This window comes from Mus caroli, chromosome 6, assembly GCF_900094665.2.
Source record: "Mus caroli chromosome 6, CAROLI_EIJ_v1.1, whole genome shotgun sequence".
Classification (NCBI taxonomy): Eukaryota; Metazoa; Chordata; class Mammalia; order Rodentia; family Muridae; genus Mus; species Mus caroli.
The window spans coordinates 13,822,285-13,842,323 of record NC_034575.1 but is presented as its reverse complement, the minus strand read 5'-3'; the positions used below and the strand labels follow the sequence as shown (position 1 = coordinate 13,842,323).

At 35.8% G+C, this 20,039-nt stretch overlaps 1 protein-coding gene across 1 annotated transcript in view; it reads right to left on the bottom strand.

The window, feature by feature from the left end:
- Positions 1-20,039, bottom strand: part of Cftr (CF transmembrane conductance regulator) — a 145,559-nt gene that overhangs the window by 63,435 nt on the left and 62,085 nt on the right. The window contains exons 13-14 of the mRNA XM_021164958.1: positions 4,735-4,829; positions 1,902-1,988 (exon numbers count right to left, since the gene is read on the bottom strand). Coding sequence (XP_021020617.1) covers positions 1,902-1,988; positions 4,735-4,829 — 182 coding nt within the window. The remainder of the gene's footprint in view (positions 1-1,901; positions 1,989-4,734; positions 4,830-20,039) is intronic.

The following is a 20,039-nucleotide window of genomic DNA, read 5'->3' as shown; positions in this document are numbered from 1 at the left end:
TGAGGGAGGTAGAGGGGTCAAGGACACAACAAAAAGACCTACAGAGTATACTAACCTGGGCCCATGGGAGCTCAGAAAGACTGAACCACCAACCAGAGAGCCTGCAGAGACTAAACCATATGTAGCAGTTGTGCTGTTTGGCCTTCATGTGGGTCCCCTAACAACTGCAATGGGGCTGTCTCTGAATCTATTGCCTGCCACTGGAATTCCCTTCCTCTAGCTGAGCTGTGTTGTCAGGGAAAGGATAGACTTGTGCTGTGACTTGACGTCCCATGGCTGGCAGGTATCCAAGGGGCAAGGGGACATTCCCTTCTCTGAGAAGACTCATGGTGTGTGTGTGGGGGGGGGGATTTGTGAGGGTGATACTGGGAGAGAGGAGTTTTGTAAAGTGAATAAATAAATGAATTAACAATTATCAAAGTCTTAATGATGTAACTTTAGTAAATAAAATACTATGTTTAGGCTCTCTCTGATTATTAAGCTCAAGTTGAAGAATAAATAATATTGAGAATCATCAGGGAAAAGAGAGCCAGCTTGCATCTAAAAAAAAAAAGAAAGAGAAAAAAGAAAGAGCAAAAGAAGAAAATGTTTGTCTTACAGAGTGTTATATGCTTAAAGTGGTCAGCATTCTGACAGTAATGGACACAGAGAACTTGATGCAATGGGAATTACAAAACAACTTTACAGACTCAGAAGACAATAGGATGCTAATGCACAGCTGTAGTGAAGGAGATGCAAAAAGCTTTAAGGGAAGGAGAAACATACTAGGACCTTCTACAACCTTTTTCATTAGATTAAAATAAGCAAGAGAAGATGAAGTGAACTATGAAAATACATTGTCATGTAGGGACTTCTTCACTATAGATTTGATCCGAAGCGTATGAGCAAAAACGAGGACTGGGATCTGTGGGCTAGAGATGGCATTGTTGGGACTTGGCCCTTCATTCAGAGATCACGATGTTCTCGGGATTGTGACCGGATAAACCATGCTAATAAACATCATGCAACTGAAACATAAACTGAAAATGTCAAAACAAACATGCCACATTATTCCACCTCTGAATAAAAGTAGCTTCAGGACTGAGACCTTCTGTTGGCTTCATGTGTTAAGTATAGTAAAGTCCATTAGTGAAACATGTTAGTCCACATATTTTAAGACACAATAAGCAGGGCTCTAGAATATTTCAACCTTTAGCACAATGTCCTAAAGTAAAATTTTGAAATAAATTAATAATTAAATCATCTTAAAACACACACTACATTCTATCCTTAAAACAAAAACTCATTTGTTTCTAGAGTGCTATAATGTCTATTCTAATAAGCTACTTTGTTGTCCATAAAATTATTTTAACATTTGAAATCAAATGGTATAACTAATGGTATCTCTTAGAGATATTACACCAATTTGGGCTCTAATAAAAACTTTAAGAAAATATCTAGGTTCTCTGTGACCAAAGAGGGGCATCTGAAGAGGACTAAGACAGATACAGTATGGGCATTCACCAATAAACATTATTTTCTTTCTAAAACAACATAAAATAAAAATACTAATACAGAATGGTAGGTGGAATTTTAAAAGTGAACTACTTAAAATACTGGAAGACTTCTCAAGATAGCAAAATGTAAACAATTCTTAAATATCAACTGTTAGAACAGGAGAGCAATCAAGAAATTGGCTTCAGATGTGATCATCAGAAAAGGGTTTGGTAGAAGCAACTTCACCCTTGACCATTAAGGGGATGCCAGAACTGAATAAGCACTGTGCTATATCCTGATGTTTTGAGCAATAGAAATAGTGGATATCACTCTGGAGCTAATATGCTCATATGCAGCCTTTGGTGAAACAGACATTTATTATCTTTTAACATGAGCATTATAAGTAACTCAGTCATAGAACATACCTTTCAAATACTTGTTCTTCAGTAAAAACATCTAGATATCCAAAAGGGGAATCTAATAGGTACAAATCAGCATCTTTATATACTGCTCTATAAACAAAATGGAAAGAAAGTTAGGATCCCTCAAGACCTTTTACTTCATTGAGAATAGATATTTTAAACACAGAACTTGTGTTATACAATGGTCATCAAATCCATGTACTGAAAGCACACTTGTCACAGCACAGAGCACAAGGAGTACTGTTAGTAACTTCTGTACTGTGTGTTTGACGGTTTTTACCTGCATGTATGTGTACCATGTGTGTTCAGTGCCTACGGAGACCAAAAGAAAATGTCGGGTGTGCTGGGTTACCCATTACAGATGGTTGTGAAGCAGGTTAATACTGTGACTCCAGCCTGGAACCTTTGGAAGACCAGCCAGCGCTCTTCACCAATGAGCTATCTCTCCCCAGCTCTTATTTCACTTGAAATTGCAACTAAAAACAATTTGAGTTGACTTACAATAGTAAAAATAGAAAGGTATACTTTCCAAACTAACAAAAAGGAGATAATTTCTTTATACATTTTATGTTTTCAAGTGTGATTACTAATAATGCTACCTCTATCCCAGTTACAGAGGACAGCCTTTAGAAGTTATTTATTGATACTTTTGTTTTTAAAATGTAGTTAATCATCACAAATAAGAAAAACAATGAATAAAAGAGAAATAGCAAAAAAAAATTCGAGATTAAGTCATAAAGCCCTTTATGCTCAGGGTGGGGACATCCTCTTGGAGATGGAGGTTAGAGGTAGGGAGGAGGTATGGGATGGGGAGCGGTCGGGGGCAGACTGGGAGGGGGATGAATTCTGGACTATAAAAAAGGATTAAAGAATAAAAACAAACAAACAAGCCCTTTATGCTGTAAATTGTCTCGAAGGAAACATAGAAGAGCCAATGGATTTCATAAAAGTGAATTCTCACGTCTTTATCAACATTTAGATTTTATTTATTTCTCTGTAATATAATCAAATATATTTGTCCATTCTGAAACTAATATAGATTTAATATCCATCAGAGGCAGGAAGAAGATGGAAACTTAGTCCAACAGCAAAGCTGTTGGTGGTCATTTTGCAAAATGATGAGGATTAAGTAAGATTATCAAGGTGGGATTTCATGATTGGATAATGGTGGCTTCATGAGGAAAGGAATACCAGAGAACACACACACACACACATTCCTTTTTTTTTCTTGACATATGATTTTTTTTGTGTGCTGTCTCAAGACTCTGCCAACAAGAAGCCATCACTGGATATGACTCCTTTACCTTAAACAGTAAGTGGAAATAAAAAAGAAGTGATTTTTCTGTAAAATTTACTCTGAATATATTGGTAAATTATTAGTGCAAAACCAGGGTAAAAACCCTTGTTCACATGTGTGGCCAGTTTCTCAAGATTAAAATGTGTATATTCTTCATATAAAAGTGGATGACATATTTATTGCATATGTAAATAAGAATAACATGTGCAACTATAAAAATAGTAGAGCCATACATTGTACATAGCAAATATGACTAAATCTTAAACTAGTAAATATTAATACTATACTGAAGTCACATACCATATTTTACTTAAACCTCAAATGGAATGCTTAAGATATGACCTTTGCCACACAGATAAGGGAATTAGCTTCCAATCATTTTGAAGCCATTGTCTGGAAATTCTATCTATTGATCTGATTTCGCAGTGTATTTTCCAGACTGAAGCATAGTTTAATGTAAGGAGTCAAGATGACCTTGATTAAATAGTGACTGTATCATTTCCTTGTGGCCTTTGGCAAGTTAATGTCTGACTACCTCAATTATCTTGTGATTTCTTCCATAAAATAAAGAAAACAATTTCTGCTTCTAGTCTTGTATGGGTCTTGAAATCATAAACATACATTCAGAGACAGACAGACAGATAGACAGACAGACAGGCAGACAAAGGGAGGGGGAGACGGAATGGTATCAAGGGTCAGTTGTAGGTACTTAGTGTTTACTTTTCCAGGAGATGGAAGATAAATGGCCAAGATACCAAGATACCACTGAGCCAATGTGATTTCTCATTAACAGCTTTGGTAATGTAGTAAGAATTTTGTTTCAATAAAACTAGAGAGCATTTGAAATCCCATACCACCAATTGTCTTTAAACGGAAGCTACAACTTAAATAAAATACTTTCATTCTGACAATAATTAAACATGACCATGAGGACAATCAGCATCACAAATGAAGGCATGTATTCAGTATAAAGCTTACCGGGTGTGGTGGCACACACTTTCATCCTAGTATACAGAAACAAACACAGAAAGATCCTAATTTCTAAATAGGGAGACCTTGTCCTTTGTCTGTAAACAAGTGAGAAACCTTAGTGGTATCATTTACTTTCCTATTTTTGTTATACTATCATAGATTATGTTCTAAAAATTAAAAATTGAAAATGTGTATTATCTAAACTTAGAAGAATAAATAGAAATTCAAATCAGAGGCATCTGGGGACAGGGAAAAAAGGGGGGATTAATAGAAACTTGTAATTTCCTTTTCTTCTTTTCTTTAGAATTCTATAGTTTTCTCTTCATAACAATCCATGCACGTAATAAGTTTGGACAAATATAAATAAGAGTATGCATTTTGAAATGTATACATTTTGAAAAAAAACACCATCTTTACCAAATTTGAATATTATAATGTCTATAGTTCTTAAAGAAAAAGCATCAATTTCAGAGACAGAACAGGAAGCAGAAGAGAAATGTGTATGTATAACTAAATACCCATAGTATTTACAGCAAGTGCTCACAAGATCAACAGTTAAATATTTACCTTGCTAAAGAAATCCTTGCACGCTGACCTCCACTCAGTGTGACTCCACCTTCTCCAAGAACTGTGTTGTCTTGTTCTGCAAACTTGGTGATGTCCTATTATCCAAAGCATAACACCAGAAATAAAATTTAGTATGCACAATCCGAAATTGAAAAGAACATTTTTCTTTATTTGGGGAATGTTTTCTTTATTTGGGGAATGTTTATATTCAAAGACTACCCATAAACCCATCATATAAACTCAAGTGCTATTCAAATGTGAAAATATACTTTCAACTTAAAATCACTGTTTTAAAAATTGTCAAAAGACTGAATAAGCCTGTTAATAAGAAAAGCTAAAACAAAATTCTCTACACCCACAGCAATATGTATGTATCTTCAGTGGCTAACAACCGGACATGTCAGTTTATTTCCACATTCTTTCATTCATCTTCCCAAACAAGAACACAAACATCCTCACCACTTCCATTATTTTTCTGTCCTTGCCCACTTACTATTCCTCTCCTGACACCTTCCTGTCACCTATGCCATTCCTCGCCCAATAATGATCTTTTCTGTAGTAACAACTATGAAAGCACAGTAAAAGAAGACCTAGGTTTGTAAGAAATAGTCCAGGACTCCAGACAGTGTAAATCTAATTTAGAAGATAAGCTCTAATCCTGTAGAATTAAGTAACAATCTAAGTTCTTAATAAACAATTGTACAACGTATTATACAACAGTACACAATTAATTGGCATGTTAATTATTTAGACAATAGGGGTAAAGCACACACCACACAGAAAATGTTCGAGGCCTTCCATGAGGGGCTTCACTTGAGTAGTTAAAAATGTGATCAAGTTAGGAACCAATTTCCTTTAATATTCTCTCCTCCCAGCCCCCTCTTGTCTTTTCTATCACCTCCTTAGCTTGCCATGCTATTCACTTTTAACAAGGAACCCCTTCTAACAGCATTCCTGACAGAGTGACCAAAGACTTGTGGTAAATCAGTGACTTCCCACATACACCATTGCAGACATGGGGTCTTTGTTAGTTTTTTGTTTGTTTGTTTGTTTGTTTTTTACTGTGATAACAGAGGACCAAAAGCAACTTGGGGAAGAAAGGGTTTATTTCACCTTGCAACTTTTATGTCCATCACTGAGGGCAGCCAGTGCAGGAACTCAGGCAGGAATCTGGAGGCAGGGAGTGAAACAGGCCATGGAGGAGTGCTGCTTACTGATTTGCTCCATGTGGCTCCTCAGCCTGCTTTCTTAGAGCACCCAGGACCACTGGCCTAGAGGTGGCACCAACCATCGTGAACTGGGACCTCTCACAATCCTTAACCAAGAAAATTTCCCATAGGCTTCTCCACAGGCCAATCTGGTGAGGCATTTTCTCAATTGAACTTCTCTGTTCCAAAATTATCCTAGCTCATGTCAATAAAACTCTACCTGTGGCATAAAAACCTAGCTAGCACAGATTGTTGGTGATTTTATTTCACAAGAGTAAATACAATTTTATATTTATTTCCTCTGTTACCTTATTGCTTTTTACAAAAGAAAGGAAAAAAAGAAAAGAAAAAAGAAGGGGATTCAGGTTCACTACCATCACATTTCTAAAACATTGCCTCCTGCTTTGAAGATGATTATGTAACGACAGATGTGAAATTTCCACTAGAACAAAAAGTGTTTTTAATCCCCATACTCTCGGCTGAGTGACATACTATAAGATGAGGCACTCAAAAAAATAAATGTTTCAGGACTTACAACACTGTGAGAACGGAATACTACAAGAGAGCAGATCCATGCAGGCTGCTTCCCTGTGGTTCATTTGAAGTCATTGGTTCCTCTTTGTAGTCCAGACTACATTAAAATGGTGAGGCGTGCAATTCTTCCCTGGCAATTGCTCCCCACTTCCTCCCTACAAAGCCTACTATTAATATCACTGAATACATATATGCTTTTGTGATCTGTAGCTCGAAGATATATTCTCATGAGTAGGATGATTTTATCAAATGCGTATGTTCTACTTTCAAAAGTTACCCCCAGATTGCTTTACAAAGCAACTAAAGAGTTAAATTACAATTTACTAAATTATACTAGTATGATTACAATAATTTTTGCTAATTTTCTCTTTTAATTTACATTTTTCTTAATCACAAAGATTTAAAATATTTGCTGTGTTGCATTTTCTTCTTTGAAGTGTCTAATATTTTTATGTAGTTTTTGCAATTTTCTAGGCTGCATATGAAAAACTCCATTCGTTTCTCTTGTTTTCACTGTGCATATCACTTATCATGTGCAAAAAACAATTTGTGAAATAAATTTATCTATTCCCCACCAGCTAGCTATATATGTTACCTTGAATACTATTTTCAAAATAAAATGTTCAACACCTTCTATTTGTCTGCCCTATCTTTCATTTGTTACAAGGCAACAATAATCATCAAGTGAATGGTTTACTGATGCCTGTGTCATCTGTCCTGGTTCCTAGTCCTGGGTTCACTTATTTTTCTATATTAATACTTTCTGGACTTTTGGGTCCTGGATTTTAAATGAGATTATATATCATTTAATATCTTATAAAATATAATCCTTCCTCATAAAAGAGTTGGCTTTCTTAGTTTTTGACATAGTAGCCATGTCAACTATTGAAATAATAGATCATTAGAAGAGGAGGTAACATAGTCTCAAGTGTTGACTTGAGCAAATTTAATGCAGTAATTCTTCCTCACTAACATTTCAAATATAAGAAGTACAAATACCATGATATCAAGTCTACAGATGATGAAGCCAAAATTCCACCAAAATAATTTGTCAATAAATTAAGTACTTCTAAGATTTTATATTAAGTTTAGTTTAAGATAACCTCATTAGAATTTATTTGCAACTTTTAAATACCTTGCATTTACTTAGAATTCTAGATTGCAACACTAAATTAAAATGTTTTTTTAATCTTGATTCAGATGTTGAATTCAATACTTCAATAAGATTTATAATTTTCTTCATATTCTGTAAATGTCCCATGAGAGCTATAACAATCACTAAATACTTTAAGGTTTGCCATTATTGCGAACTGAGTAGTTGTTTCCCATTTATATCTTTAGATGACTTTTCTGTAAGGAAGATCTAGTTATCTTAAATGTTTGTCTACAATTTGACCACAGGGCTAACATGCGAAGTCAATTTCTTTTTCAATAGAAACAGCAGTGGACTAAATTTCTTCAAAGTAGAGTAGATTTGTTCAAAGAAATCTAGAAATCTGTATTCTGACAACTTTGATCAGGATGAAGAAGAGTGATATTAAAAGTTTCTATAATTAAGATATATCATAAAATTTTAACAGAACTTTAGATATCATCATTAGTGGAACCTAAAAATATTGGGCTACTTTGTTATGATAGATATAGATCCAGAGATATTTTATGATCATTTCAAAAGATCTATTAGGATAATAAAGAAACTGAAGCTTCAGGCAATTTGCCTTTCACATTACTTTCCTAAATAGAAAATCTCACTGTTGAGCGTGCCTTCCATCTAGTTAAACAACTCTTGGCTAATGCTAAAATATGAGTATTTATATATTTATGCATATGCATGTAACAATAATAAAAAGGACACCAATTTGAAAGAGAGAGGGGAAATGGAGGGGTTTGGAGAGAAGGAAGGGGAGAGGTAAGAGAAGCAATTATATTTTAATTAAAAATGTAAAATGTCAACATAAAACTGTATACCATATAATTCTAATAACCCATATTCTTGATAAATGAAAATGTAAAACTATTATAACAGAATGTCTTTATTTTGTGCTCTAATGAACATCTTTAAGAGGAGTCAGAAATGTCAAAACATAAAATGGCATTTAGATAAAATTGACTATATAAAAATTATAACAAAAACTATCACTACAGAAGATGATACTGTAATATATGCAGCTATCAGTCAAAATTCTCCGACCAGATTCCAACATGATATCAAATGTCCAAGAGTTTAATTGGGGGAGATACTGTGGAAAAGGAAACACACGGGATAGATGGGCAGTCTGAAGAGCCCACTGCAACTCTGATCCTAAAGTAGGATTGATGGTTGGTATGGGAGAATATTATACCAATTTAGTCCAAGGGAGAATTTGGCAAAGCAGCTTGGTGATTTTTATGTCAAAAATTAGCTAATAGTTCTTATGTTTTCAAAATAGAAATCTATTTTAGTAATCTTGCCGGAAACATTCATGAATGTAGAGGTAATCTCAAGGCAAATCAGTTAAGGACTTCAAAACACAACTGGACTCTTCATTCAATTGTTTCCTATAGCAGTGATCTATATAATACATATTTTATCCATCATAATATCTTACAAAAGGTGTTCAAGGGTAAAGGTGAGGAAATCAAGATGGTTAATAAACATGAAAATATATTTATAATCTCTTACATATTCATCTAAGTAGAATAGAGACAAAATAATAGAAATTTTGATTTAGGAGTCAGAATGACCAAAAAGATTAAAGTCACTGATAGGAAGGTTTTTTTATTGGATATTTTTCTTTATTTACATTCCAAATGTTATCCCCTTCCCCCCCACGTACACCCCCTATAGCATCCCCCCTTCTATGATAGTATCCCTCCACCCACCCACCCACTCCCACCTCTCCCCACCTTGAGTTCCCCTACACTGAGGCATCTATGGAGCCTTCACAGGACCAAGGACCTCTCCTCCCAGCAAACACTCATTAATGGCTGTCAAGGTTGAAGGACTGACACTGCAGACCTCCATATGAGCCCTCTGCCACATGTACACACTCACTCCTCCCTAAATTAGTGAATAAACATGTAAATAGATATTGTTATATCTTAAAAAGATAATGGGAACTGAATAAGTTAGAGAATAATGTGTGCAAATTATATACTATGTGAATTTTAAAGCTGAACTGTGTATATGGGTGTAACTTGTTTTAAATGGATTGGAAAAATACATATTTCATTATTCTATTTGATGAATCTTAGAGTTTTGTGGCACAGTTTTGGTGATGTTATACAGGGTTTTAACACTGAACAAAATAAGGACAGTGAGACATAAATGTTCTCTTCTATAACATATTATTTCTATGAATTGACTTTCAATGGTATGAAAGTAGATCTGCCTACTGAGCCAAGGTTTGAACTGTTGTTTATGGACTGAATCCACTCGTGAAGAGAAATATGGGTAACTTTCACTCCATAAGTGAAGATTTCACGCTGTTCAGAGTGAAATGAGGGACAGACAGCGGGGATCTACTGAGATTACGCTCATTACAGCCTAATTCATCAGCACTGCCAATATCCTCTTATTAATCTGAGCACTTGGTTTGATTACTCAGTTTATGCCTCATCCATCTGCAAATTTATGAGTACTTAACATTCTGTTTGATTTAAAACAAAGCACTCTGTTTTGCATGCATCATTAAACATTGACCTTTCCTGACTACTAAGGATACTCAAATCTGGTAATATATTTATCTTAAGGGTGTTGGTTTCAGACTTCATAGATTTTCCCCACCTGTAAAAATCACAATTTAAAAACTGTTATACCACTTCTGCCTATCATGAGGATTTGTTTTTTAATCTTTTATTTTTATGTCTGAGATTGTAACATAATTACATTTATCCATTCCCTTTCCTCCCTCCAAACCCTCCTCATCTGTCCCTTCCATTTTTTTTCTGGTTTTTGTTAATAGCTATTGCATATATATATATATATATATATATATATATATATATATATATTCTTTGAAATATATATATTTCAAAAAGTATATATATATATTCTTTTTGAAAACCCCACACATTTATACAATGCACTTTGATCATATAAATCCCAGTTACCTCCCTCTAACACCCCCTTCTACCCCTCACCCCATTCTTACTCAAACCTTGTCTTTTATTTTTATCAATAATCCCCTTAGTTCAACTAGTGTTGCCCAGCATGAGCGTGGGTACATGGCCATCCATTAGGGTGTGTTGTGTGCTCTTTAGAGTGCTGCAGGAGCACACGTGGGTTTTAGAGGAAGCCTGGCCACAGCTACAGCTGCTGCTTTTCTTTGTTAATTCTGGAAATTTGGGGGGGGGGCAGGGTGAGGGGCATTTATTCATAAAACTCCTTGAAGAAAAGCATCTATTGGAATAAGGGTCCTAGACAAAGGTATTAGATAATATTTGACAATAAAATTAGCTATAAAATATTCTATAAAATTAGCTGTTGGATTTTGGTTTAGTTTTTTTTTTTTTTTAAATTGGTGCTATGGATGAAATAGAGGCCCTTGCACATGCTTATTAAGTGCCCAGAAGAATTTTGTTTAATAAAATAAAACTGTCTTATCCTGAAGTATAAACTTATGTAATCAAAGACTATTCTTATAGAAGGAGAACATTAGTAACTTTGCTTTCAAATTATTCTCTACTCCCAATTTTAATTTCTTTACTTTAATTTTTTGATATTTTATTTATTTTTTTCAGTGTAGTTTATCTACAAATAACATCAAATATCTACCAAACTAAGGTGAGGCTCTCAAGCTAATTCACAGAAACTTTATTTGTTTAAAATCGCTGCACCTGTGGTGACTCAAAGGCATCTGGAAGGAACCTGGGTGTCTGCACTTAACCCTGAACAGCGGTGCTTGCCAGGGCCTGAAATCCTCATCTGACACTTGTTCTCTCAGGAGGTTGACTTCCTTTATTACAGCCTAGTCAGAAAGGCAAATGTCAACTTCAAAGCAGTCTGTGCACACAACACAATGTGTGTGTTTGAGGTTGTAAAACACTTGAAAATGCTGAGATAAGCACACTGGAGAGGGTCAAAGTAATATTATAATAAGTGTGCAATAAAGATTAACTTACTTTATCATTAAGGACTAGAGAACATACTTATTGTGGTATGTTCCATTTATTCACATTTACCACTGACTTCTCTTAGAAATTTAGAATTTATCATCTTGGTATCCTTCAACTATATCAAACAAACCAGAAGTTATTAAGGAAACTTGTTAATATGAACCTCATTTGCTCTGACCTGATCACACAATAGAGCCATAATGATCTAGGCTGTTATACTAAGAAAGAAAGGGGAAAGATATAGAAGAGGAGGTGCTCTTTAGAAGGGTGGGGTGTTACATTTAATAGTCTTGTGTAATTGAGCAATATTTGCTGAGTTTATTTGAGCTTCCTGTAGCTTTGAAGATAGGAAAATACAATAAACTTTTATATGGCTGGCTTATCATTTTTAGAACAACCTTGACAATACAGACGCTTGTGGGAAGAAGAGGGTGGGCACAGTGAGAAGCCAGGGTTAAGGGAACATTAACTTCAGGGAAATGCTGCTCAATAAAGCATATCTCTAACGGTAAATCACTGGATAGCTAATGCCATTGTTAATAAGGTTTAAAAATCACAAAACACTGCTTTGTTTTGTGCATACAGAAGATAGCCAATGGAAGAGAAAGGTAGGAAAAACAGGTAGGAAGAAGTCAGGATGGGAAAATGGACAGCCAAGAAAGCACTGGAAAAAGAGAAAAATTTAGTGATCGTTTCTACATAGCTTATTGTACATTTGAGTGTGGCAAGCAGATACCTAGTAGTCTCTGACAGAGATCCACAGATGTAAGCCTCATAACAGAATGCAGACACTAAGGAGCTCATTTAAATTGGGTTATGTCTAATAAATAAGATAGGTTGTTGACATAAGTCAAACTTTATTACAAAATAGCTGCATGAAGAAACATTTTCAAAAGACTAAGCTCTGCTAAAAAAGATGGGGGTGTAAAAGTTTTCATCAATTTAAAGATAAAAAGATTTACCGTCACCAGTGAATAGTAACCAAGTTTATAGCAGAAAAAAAAACACTTAACATCATCTTTATTATAACAAAGAAAAATATAAGTATTGATGTTATAGTAGTTGCCATCAACACTAAAGGCTTTGGGCTGGAAAGATGGCGCAGTGGGATAAAGCACCTGTTTCACAGGCCCGGCAATTTGAGTTTGGATCCCCAGAATCCACATTAAAATTAGACGCCTTGAGTGTGTGTAATCCTATTATGCCTGTACTGGAAGATGAAAAGTAGAGCAGGAGAACTGCCTGAGGTCCAGTAGCTCACAAGCCAACTAGCCTAGTGTATATAGCAACAAAAGGAACAACTCTGCCTCAAACATGGTATAGACAGTAAAGCTCAGTACCCAATTTGCCATCTGACCTCTACACATTTACCATGATATGCACATATCCACATACAGGAGAATATATATATATATATATATATATATATATCATAACACAAACTAAACTGTTTTCTAACTAGTTTTCATGTGTGTGTATGTGTGTGAATATAAATATAGCTATTGCTATTGTGTACTTCCTTGTGTGTATAGATCTGGGTTTATATTCAGAATGGATAGCTCAAGCATTCTTAAGAGAGGAACTGTAGAGTGCAGTGATTTTATGTGTGCAGGGAAAGAGTGTCCAGGAATAGAAAAGTTCTGGGATTCCTGAACTCCCCTACAGCTCTCTAGATGATATGGGAACTGGATTTCACTGGCTTTTGCTAAATGAAACCAACCAACCAACCAACCAACCAGCCAAACAGCCAAAAATCCTTTCAAACGCTATTCAGTGTCTGTAATTCCATTATGCCTCATTTAGACTCATTTAGTCATAGACTTCTGGATAGCACAAACTCAGATGCAAGGAAACTCTCTAAATAACTCCTATGTCATTGGCAGTATGGATATTTAAGTGGTACAATTCCTTATTTTCTCCTCTAACTATACCTATCCCTAATGCTAGGACAAATCTAATGCCTGGGGAAAAGAATACCATACTTCAGTAGAACATCTTGTGTTATCTAGACTATGTTTCCCAAATTATTTTCTGGTTCCTACTATGAAGTCTCTTATAACTCATATTCTTAGAAGAGCTTCAAGCCCCACTACCTTTGAAGTTCCCATTTAATCTCTTGTCTCTCAAGAGCTGCCTTCCTGTGTTCTGTCTGTGAAAGTCTATCTCCTTTGAGTAAAATGTAAGCTGAGAACAAAGATCCTTGTCTAAGTGTGTCCTTTGTTCTAAAGCAATGACGCCACAAAGAAACATAGTAAAAACTTTCCAATGAATATGAAATTCTTTAATTTCCCACTACACTCACCTTATATTTTCATATGTAATATCTTATTTTCATTCTCTTAATTCTCCAAATGAAGGGGCCCTTCACGTATTGGAGCTCAGACTAACAGCCTACTCTATGGATTGGCCTTGTTGTGCTGTAAGTCATCTCTGCTCTTCTGCACTGAGCCTTCGGGAGCTCCCCTCCATGGAGCCTCCTACTGCCACTCAGTTGTGCTTACTGTCTTAATTATCAATTAGCTCGAGTACTACATGTTCAGTTGTTTTAGATATTTTAAACCAATATTCTACTTATATACCTTACCTACTTTTTGCCCTTCTTAGTTTCTATACATTTTGATAGAATGTATACATCACAATTCTACATCCCTTCCAGATTTCCATAATGAAGCACAATGCTTTTATTGTATCAACTTGCTCAGCAAATAGCACCCTCATAGAGAAGTATTCATAAGACAGAATGTCTCAGACAAGATGAATAGGTTCTAGAGATCTACCCTGTAGCATGGTGACTATAGTCACTATTACATCTTATATTTTATGCTCAGTGAATAGTTTTTAAATTTTGTTTGTTTGTTTGTTTGTTTTAACACTCTCACTGTGTAGCCCCAGCTTGCCTGGAACTCACTACACAGACAAGGCGGGCCCTGACTTGGAGAATCCTTCTGTCTCTGTCTCTCAGATAGGTAACTGAAATTATCTATCTGCCAGCAGCTTTGCTAGTCATTTAATTGAGAGCATGATAACTATACATTATAACTGAAAACATCTTTGAAAAAGGTAATTGTGTGGCATTACCTCCTACTTTAAAGCCTTTGCTGAGTCTCCTAGAATGGGTTCTGAGACTGTGACTACCTTTCCGTTCCGCAGTTCGCCCCTCTTCACACAGCCTTTCTTTCCAGATGCCCATGCTTACTCCACTAAATGCACAAGGCTCCCCACGCTGCCGGGTACAATATCTTCTCTTGGTTCTGCACCCTTGTACATTCCGTTCCCTTCCTAAAATGCTCTTCTGCTTCTTCATTCAGCTCTCACTTAGATGTCACCTCCTTGGGGGGAACTTCCATCATCTTTTAGGAGCACATTGTTAACTTCCTAATGTAAAAAAGAACCCTAAGAAACATACGATACATTAATCTATGCTAATCTTTAATTGTTCTTTTCTATGAGAAAAAAAAAAAACCTCTTTGAGAGCAAGCATTGTGCCTTTCTTACCAGTGTAGTTCCCAGAGTTTAGTATAATCATTAGTTTGATGCATATATTCATAAATATTTACTGAGTGAATATATGCCATCCTGCTATAAATTTTTGTAACAAAAATCTCACTGTAGACAAGTTACTAGTTATACCTGCAGGCAACATGTACATGCTTAGTGCACCATTGTGCTTATAGTGGGAGCTCAGTGAAAGTTGCTGAGATTAACCTTCTTCTTCTTCTTCTTCTTCTTCTTCTTCTTCTTCTTCTTCTTCTTCTTCTTCTTCTTCTTCTTCTTCTTCTTCTTCTCTCCTTCTTCTTCTCTCCTTCTTCTTCTCTCCTTCTTCTTCTTCTCTCCTTCTTTTTCTTCTCTCTCCCTCTCTCTTCTCTCTCTCCCTCTCACACACACACTTTCTCTCTCTTTCCTTTCCTTTTCCTTTTCCTTTTCCTTCCTTCCTTTCCTTCTTTCTTTCCTTCTTCCTTCCTTCCTTCCTCTCTCTCTCTCCTCTCTCTCTTTCTCTCTCTCTTCCTCTCTCTCTTTCTCCTCTCTCTCTTCCTCTCTCTCTTCCTCTCTCTTTCTTCTTTCTTTCTTTCTTCCTCTCTCTCTTCCTCTCTCTTTCTTTCTTTCTTTCTTTCTCTTTCTTTCTTCTTTCTTTCTCTTTCTTTCTTTCTTTCTTTCTTTCTTTCTTTCTTTCTTTCTTCCTTTCTTTCTTTCTTTTTGTAGACAGGCTCCATCTGTGTTGTAGCCCTGGCTGTCCTGGAACTCGCTCTGTAAACCAGGCTGACCTCAAACTCAGAGACATATCTGCCTCTATCTCCCGCATGCTGGAATTAAGGCATGTGCCATCATACCCAGCTGATATCAATTTCTTTTTAATTCATCAATCTAAACCAAAAATAAGGAATATAAATAAAAGCACTTATCCTATCATTATGGAGTTACTTCTAATAGCTGTCAATGCTAGAACATTCCACCTATCCAGAGAAGACTTCTCATTCAATTTAGCAAACACTAGGATTCCTTCTCTGGGTAAGCTTCTATGAACATCTATAGAGTTACAAGTCTGGTAAAATGTCAAATTTTCCACGAATGTGAAGTTTAGCTAGGGTTTTCAGAGTGCCATTCTGCATCTAAAATTATATTTTATTTTTTCTTGGTTTAAATAATATTATTCACCATCTAAATATGGAGAACTCTGAATCTAGATTTCCTATACCTTGAAAAAGGTAGAAACTGGAAACACATAATAAGGATTTTCATAAAATTATTTTTATCTTTGTAAGTTTCCCTATTGTTAAATCTTTTGTTTTAAATATGAAGGCCAGGCTTACATGCCATAGTTTCACAGTCTACTCATGAGGTAGTCTGTTCAGACAGTTATAATTATGTTCATAAGCTACTGCTCTGTTGACTTCAAATCTCACTAGGAGTGGCTATCCTGGTGCTATTTTGGTTTTTGTGACTTAAGAACTCTTATGTGTTAACCTGATAATTAGCACCGGAACTTCATGCGCTTAGGGCCTAAGGCCTAGTCTGCACTTTGAAATCAGCGTATTTCTCTCTCCTGCAAACTCTTGCTGAAGCTATCACTAAATAAATCAGAAGTGACAACTCCATGGGCCAGTTCATGCTAGTGCTTAGCATAGATACTCTTTCCCTAAATATTAGCTAGTACATATTTTTTAAGTTCCAAGGCTCAAATGCAGTGAAATAGCAGTTCAGACTATAAAATACTATGGCATTCCCATTTAGTTCTGGTTCAGTAGCTCTATAAGTATTCTTGGCTTCATGTTATAGTAAATAATATCTAGTGTTTCCTAACCACATATAATCAGAAAATTATAGGTAGTCCATGGTACGGTATAGTCAATGTGATTCATTCTGGTTGAAAGGGACATAGTTCAATGTGTTTCAAATATCTTCTTTAGATATACATTATGTCTGAGCTAGTACAATGCTGAGTCCTATGGCACTTATCTTCTCATTACTTCTAACTGTAAAGCTGTGAATTATACATCTTGGTAAATTGACTATTCAAAGGTTAAGTCTCACCTTCTCATAGGTTTGTCATGCAGAACATGGAGAGCCAGAGGTCAAATTCAAATTCAGTTAGTCATGTGGAATCTCTATGGTGGAATTTATTTTTCGGAACACCCTCATTTCTCAGCTTATTTCCCTCCCAACTTTTTAATAACTTCTTGCCAATTTCTCTCCCAAGATGGTTCTTCTTCTTTTTTTTAATCTTTTACTGAATTCTTGACAATTTTCTTCTCAGTATTTTCTCTAGCAAGTTAAATACAAAAACCACTAAGCAGCTATGGAAGAGAAAGACATGCACAATTCCTCCTTCTTCAGCTCATATAGTAATTCAGTGCATGTGTAATGGCTGTCATGACAGATACTTACTTGATGAGGATCATTTTGTGGTTTCAAAGGCATCACAATAATTTTGTGGAAACTGATTACATATCCTAAGCCCCTGACCTCCTTTGCACATTGCCCATCCTTACACCCCACCATAAAGTATTATAAACTTTAATTACTTCTCCAAACCCAGGTACTTTTATAAGAAAATGAGTCACAGAATAAAGACCATCAAGTCATTTATTACTCAAACACTGGCCTGTTCAGAATTCTCTTGTCACTGGGGCTATGTGAGGCAGGGAAGGTGGATGAGAGAACAATGTAAACCCTTGCTCTCTCTCAACACTGAAACAGGACTATAATTTCATAAGACATGTTATTCTACTAGAGCTAAATCATACTAATTCTTCTTTTAAAGCTAGAACAGTCTCTAGTGCTGGGCACTGAAAAGAAATGTGTCAAGAAAACCCTAACGGCCAGCAGAGGAAAATGAAGAGAGAGCCAATGGACACAAGGATGCAGAACAGTGTTTGCAAGTGACTCTCAATTCACCAAAAAGTCTGTTATCTTAAAATCTAGACTCTAAAATTCATCTTTAAAAAGCAAAGCATGGACATTTTTCCCAAAGGAGAGCTTAAAAGTATATATATATATATATATATATATATATATATATATATATGTATATATATATATAAAACATATTAACAATATAACATATTTATTTGAGACTTCATGCTAAAAATTATTCTATCAACAGAACCACCATGCCCTTTGCCCTTGAGCTGCCTCATCTAGTGAATAATTTCCAACAACAGACTGAAATCAGAAAACTATGTGAAATATGTTGTGCATGCTTTGCCCTTCCACACTCACATACTCCTGTGACACTGAGCATCACAACACACAGGGGACTTTGAAGATCTCAGAGTTGAACAAAATCACAAGCATGAGGAAGAGGATATTGCAGCCCCATCTCTAATTCCAAGCCTTGATGCAACACATTGGGAAACAGATCAACTTCAGCAGTCAAAATGAAAACAGAGTCATGAATGTTTGGATTTCGCAAATGGGACCATCCACAGATTATGCTGAGGGATTCTTGTGTTGGTGCCAGCTGTTGAGCCACTGAGGACTCTGTAGGTATACTGTGTTCCTGTGATCAAAATTCCTACATTCTTAAATCTTCATTATACATACATACGTATGTGTATTTATATGTATATATGGTAAAAAGTGGCATAAAAAAGGAAAAAGACTTAGGGATACTTTAAAATTAAAAAAGAAGTTTTACTTAACATTTTATTTATCTAAGAAAACAAGGTATTTTAATGTATTGAAGTTCCTTATGTACCTGACCAAATGTGTGTTTATATAACAGGAACAAACAGGGAAGTTTCAGTCACTGGAAACAGGGGAGACTCCTGATGCTTTTCTTTATAGTCAGACAAGCACAATCATTCCAAGCTTCCAAAAAGTGTGTTCATTCAAGAAACAATCTGCTCAGATTCTGAGACCACAACACTCACAGAACCTTTTCTGAGCAAAATTCTTCCAACCATCATGTTACCTCAAATCATTTCCAAAACAGTCATCCAGTAAAAATGTACTATTCTATCGGTACACTAAATAGACTAAGTTAAAATAACATTTTTAGAGTTGTTGTGTTCAGAACTTTACTCTGTACTGCAGAAGATAACACCACAGCATATGCATAGCTCATTGTAATACTACATTGGCCATTTTAAAGAGCAAAGGGATTTAAGAAAAAAGCTTTTCATATATTAACTAAAAGGTTCTAACTCGGTGGCAAAAAGCAGTGGCACACAAAAGGAACAAAGACTTAGGGATTCTTTAAAATTAAAAAAATAGTTTTACTTCACATTTTAGCTAAGAAAAAGAAGGGTATTGCAAATTAAAGGGACAATCGACAACAATGACACCAGTGGACTTTTTAATACAGAAGGGGAAAAGTTCAGGAGTCTCAGCCCTGGGCAAAGAACTACAGGTGACTAAGGAAAGCTGAGGGTAGTCCAAGTAGCAACAGCTGAGGCAAAAGAGACCTTTAATTTCAAGGAGAGCAAGATAGAGGGTGTGAGTGAGAGTGACAGAACAGTCTCAAGACAAACTAAAAGACAGAACCAAGATAACACGCAGAATACAGCATTCACACACACACACACACACACACACACATACACACACATACACACACACACAAAATGGAATGCATGAAAACAGAAACCCTGAGGGTTTGGAGACTAACTAGGCATATAATGACAGAGCTTAGGCAAGACCCTGAGTTCAGTCTCCACTAGAGGAGGCTAGGCAGACACTGTCACACAGTTAATGGGAAGCTTTGGAGAGCAGTAAAAGTGAAGTAAGCTTTGAAAGCATAACAACAGGAAATGGTCTGCAAGTAATTGAAGATCTATGTATGAAATACGTTAAAAACGAAAAACTAGAGCGTATAACTATTTTGTAAATATTTATTAAGCCCTTCCTTGTCCCCTCCATTGTTCCTTGTCAGCCACATCTGTGACCCTCTACTTTGTTCACTCTCTCTGTATCCTTCTTGAGGCCATGACCTATACATGTCCACATCTGTGACCCTCTACTTTGTTC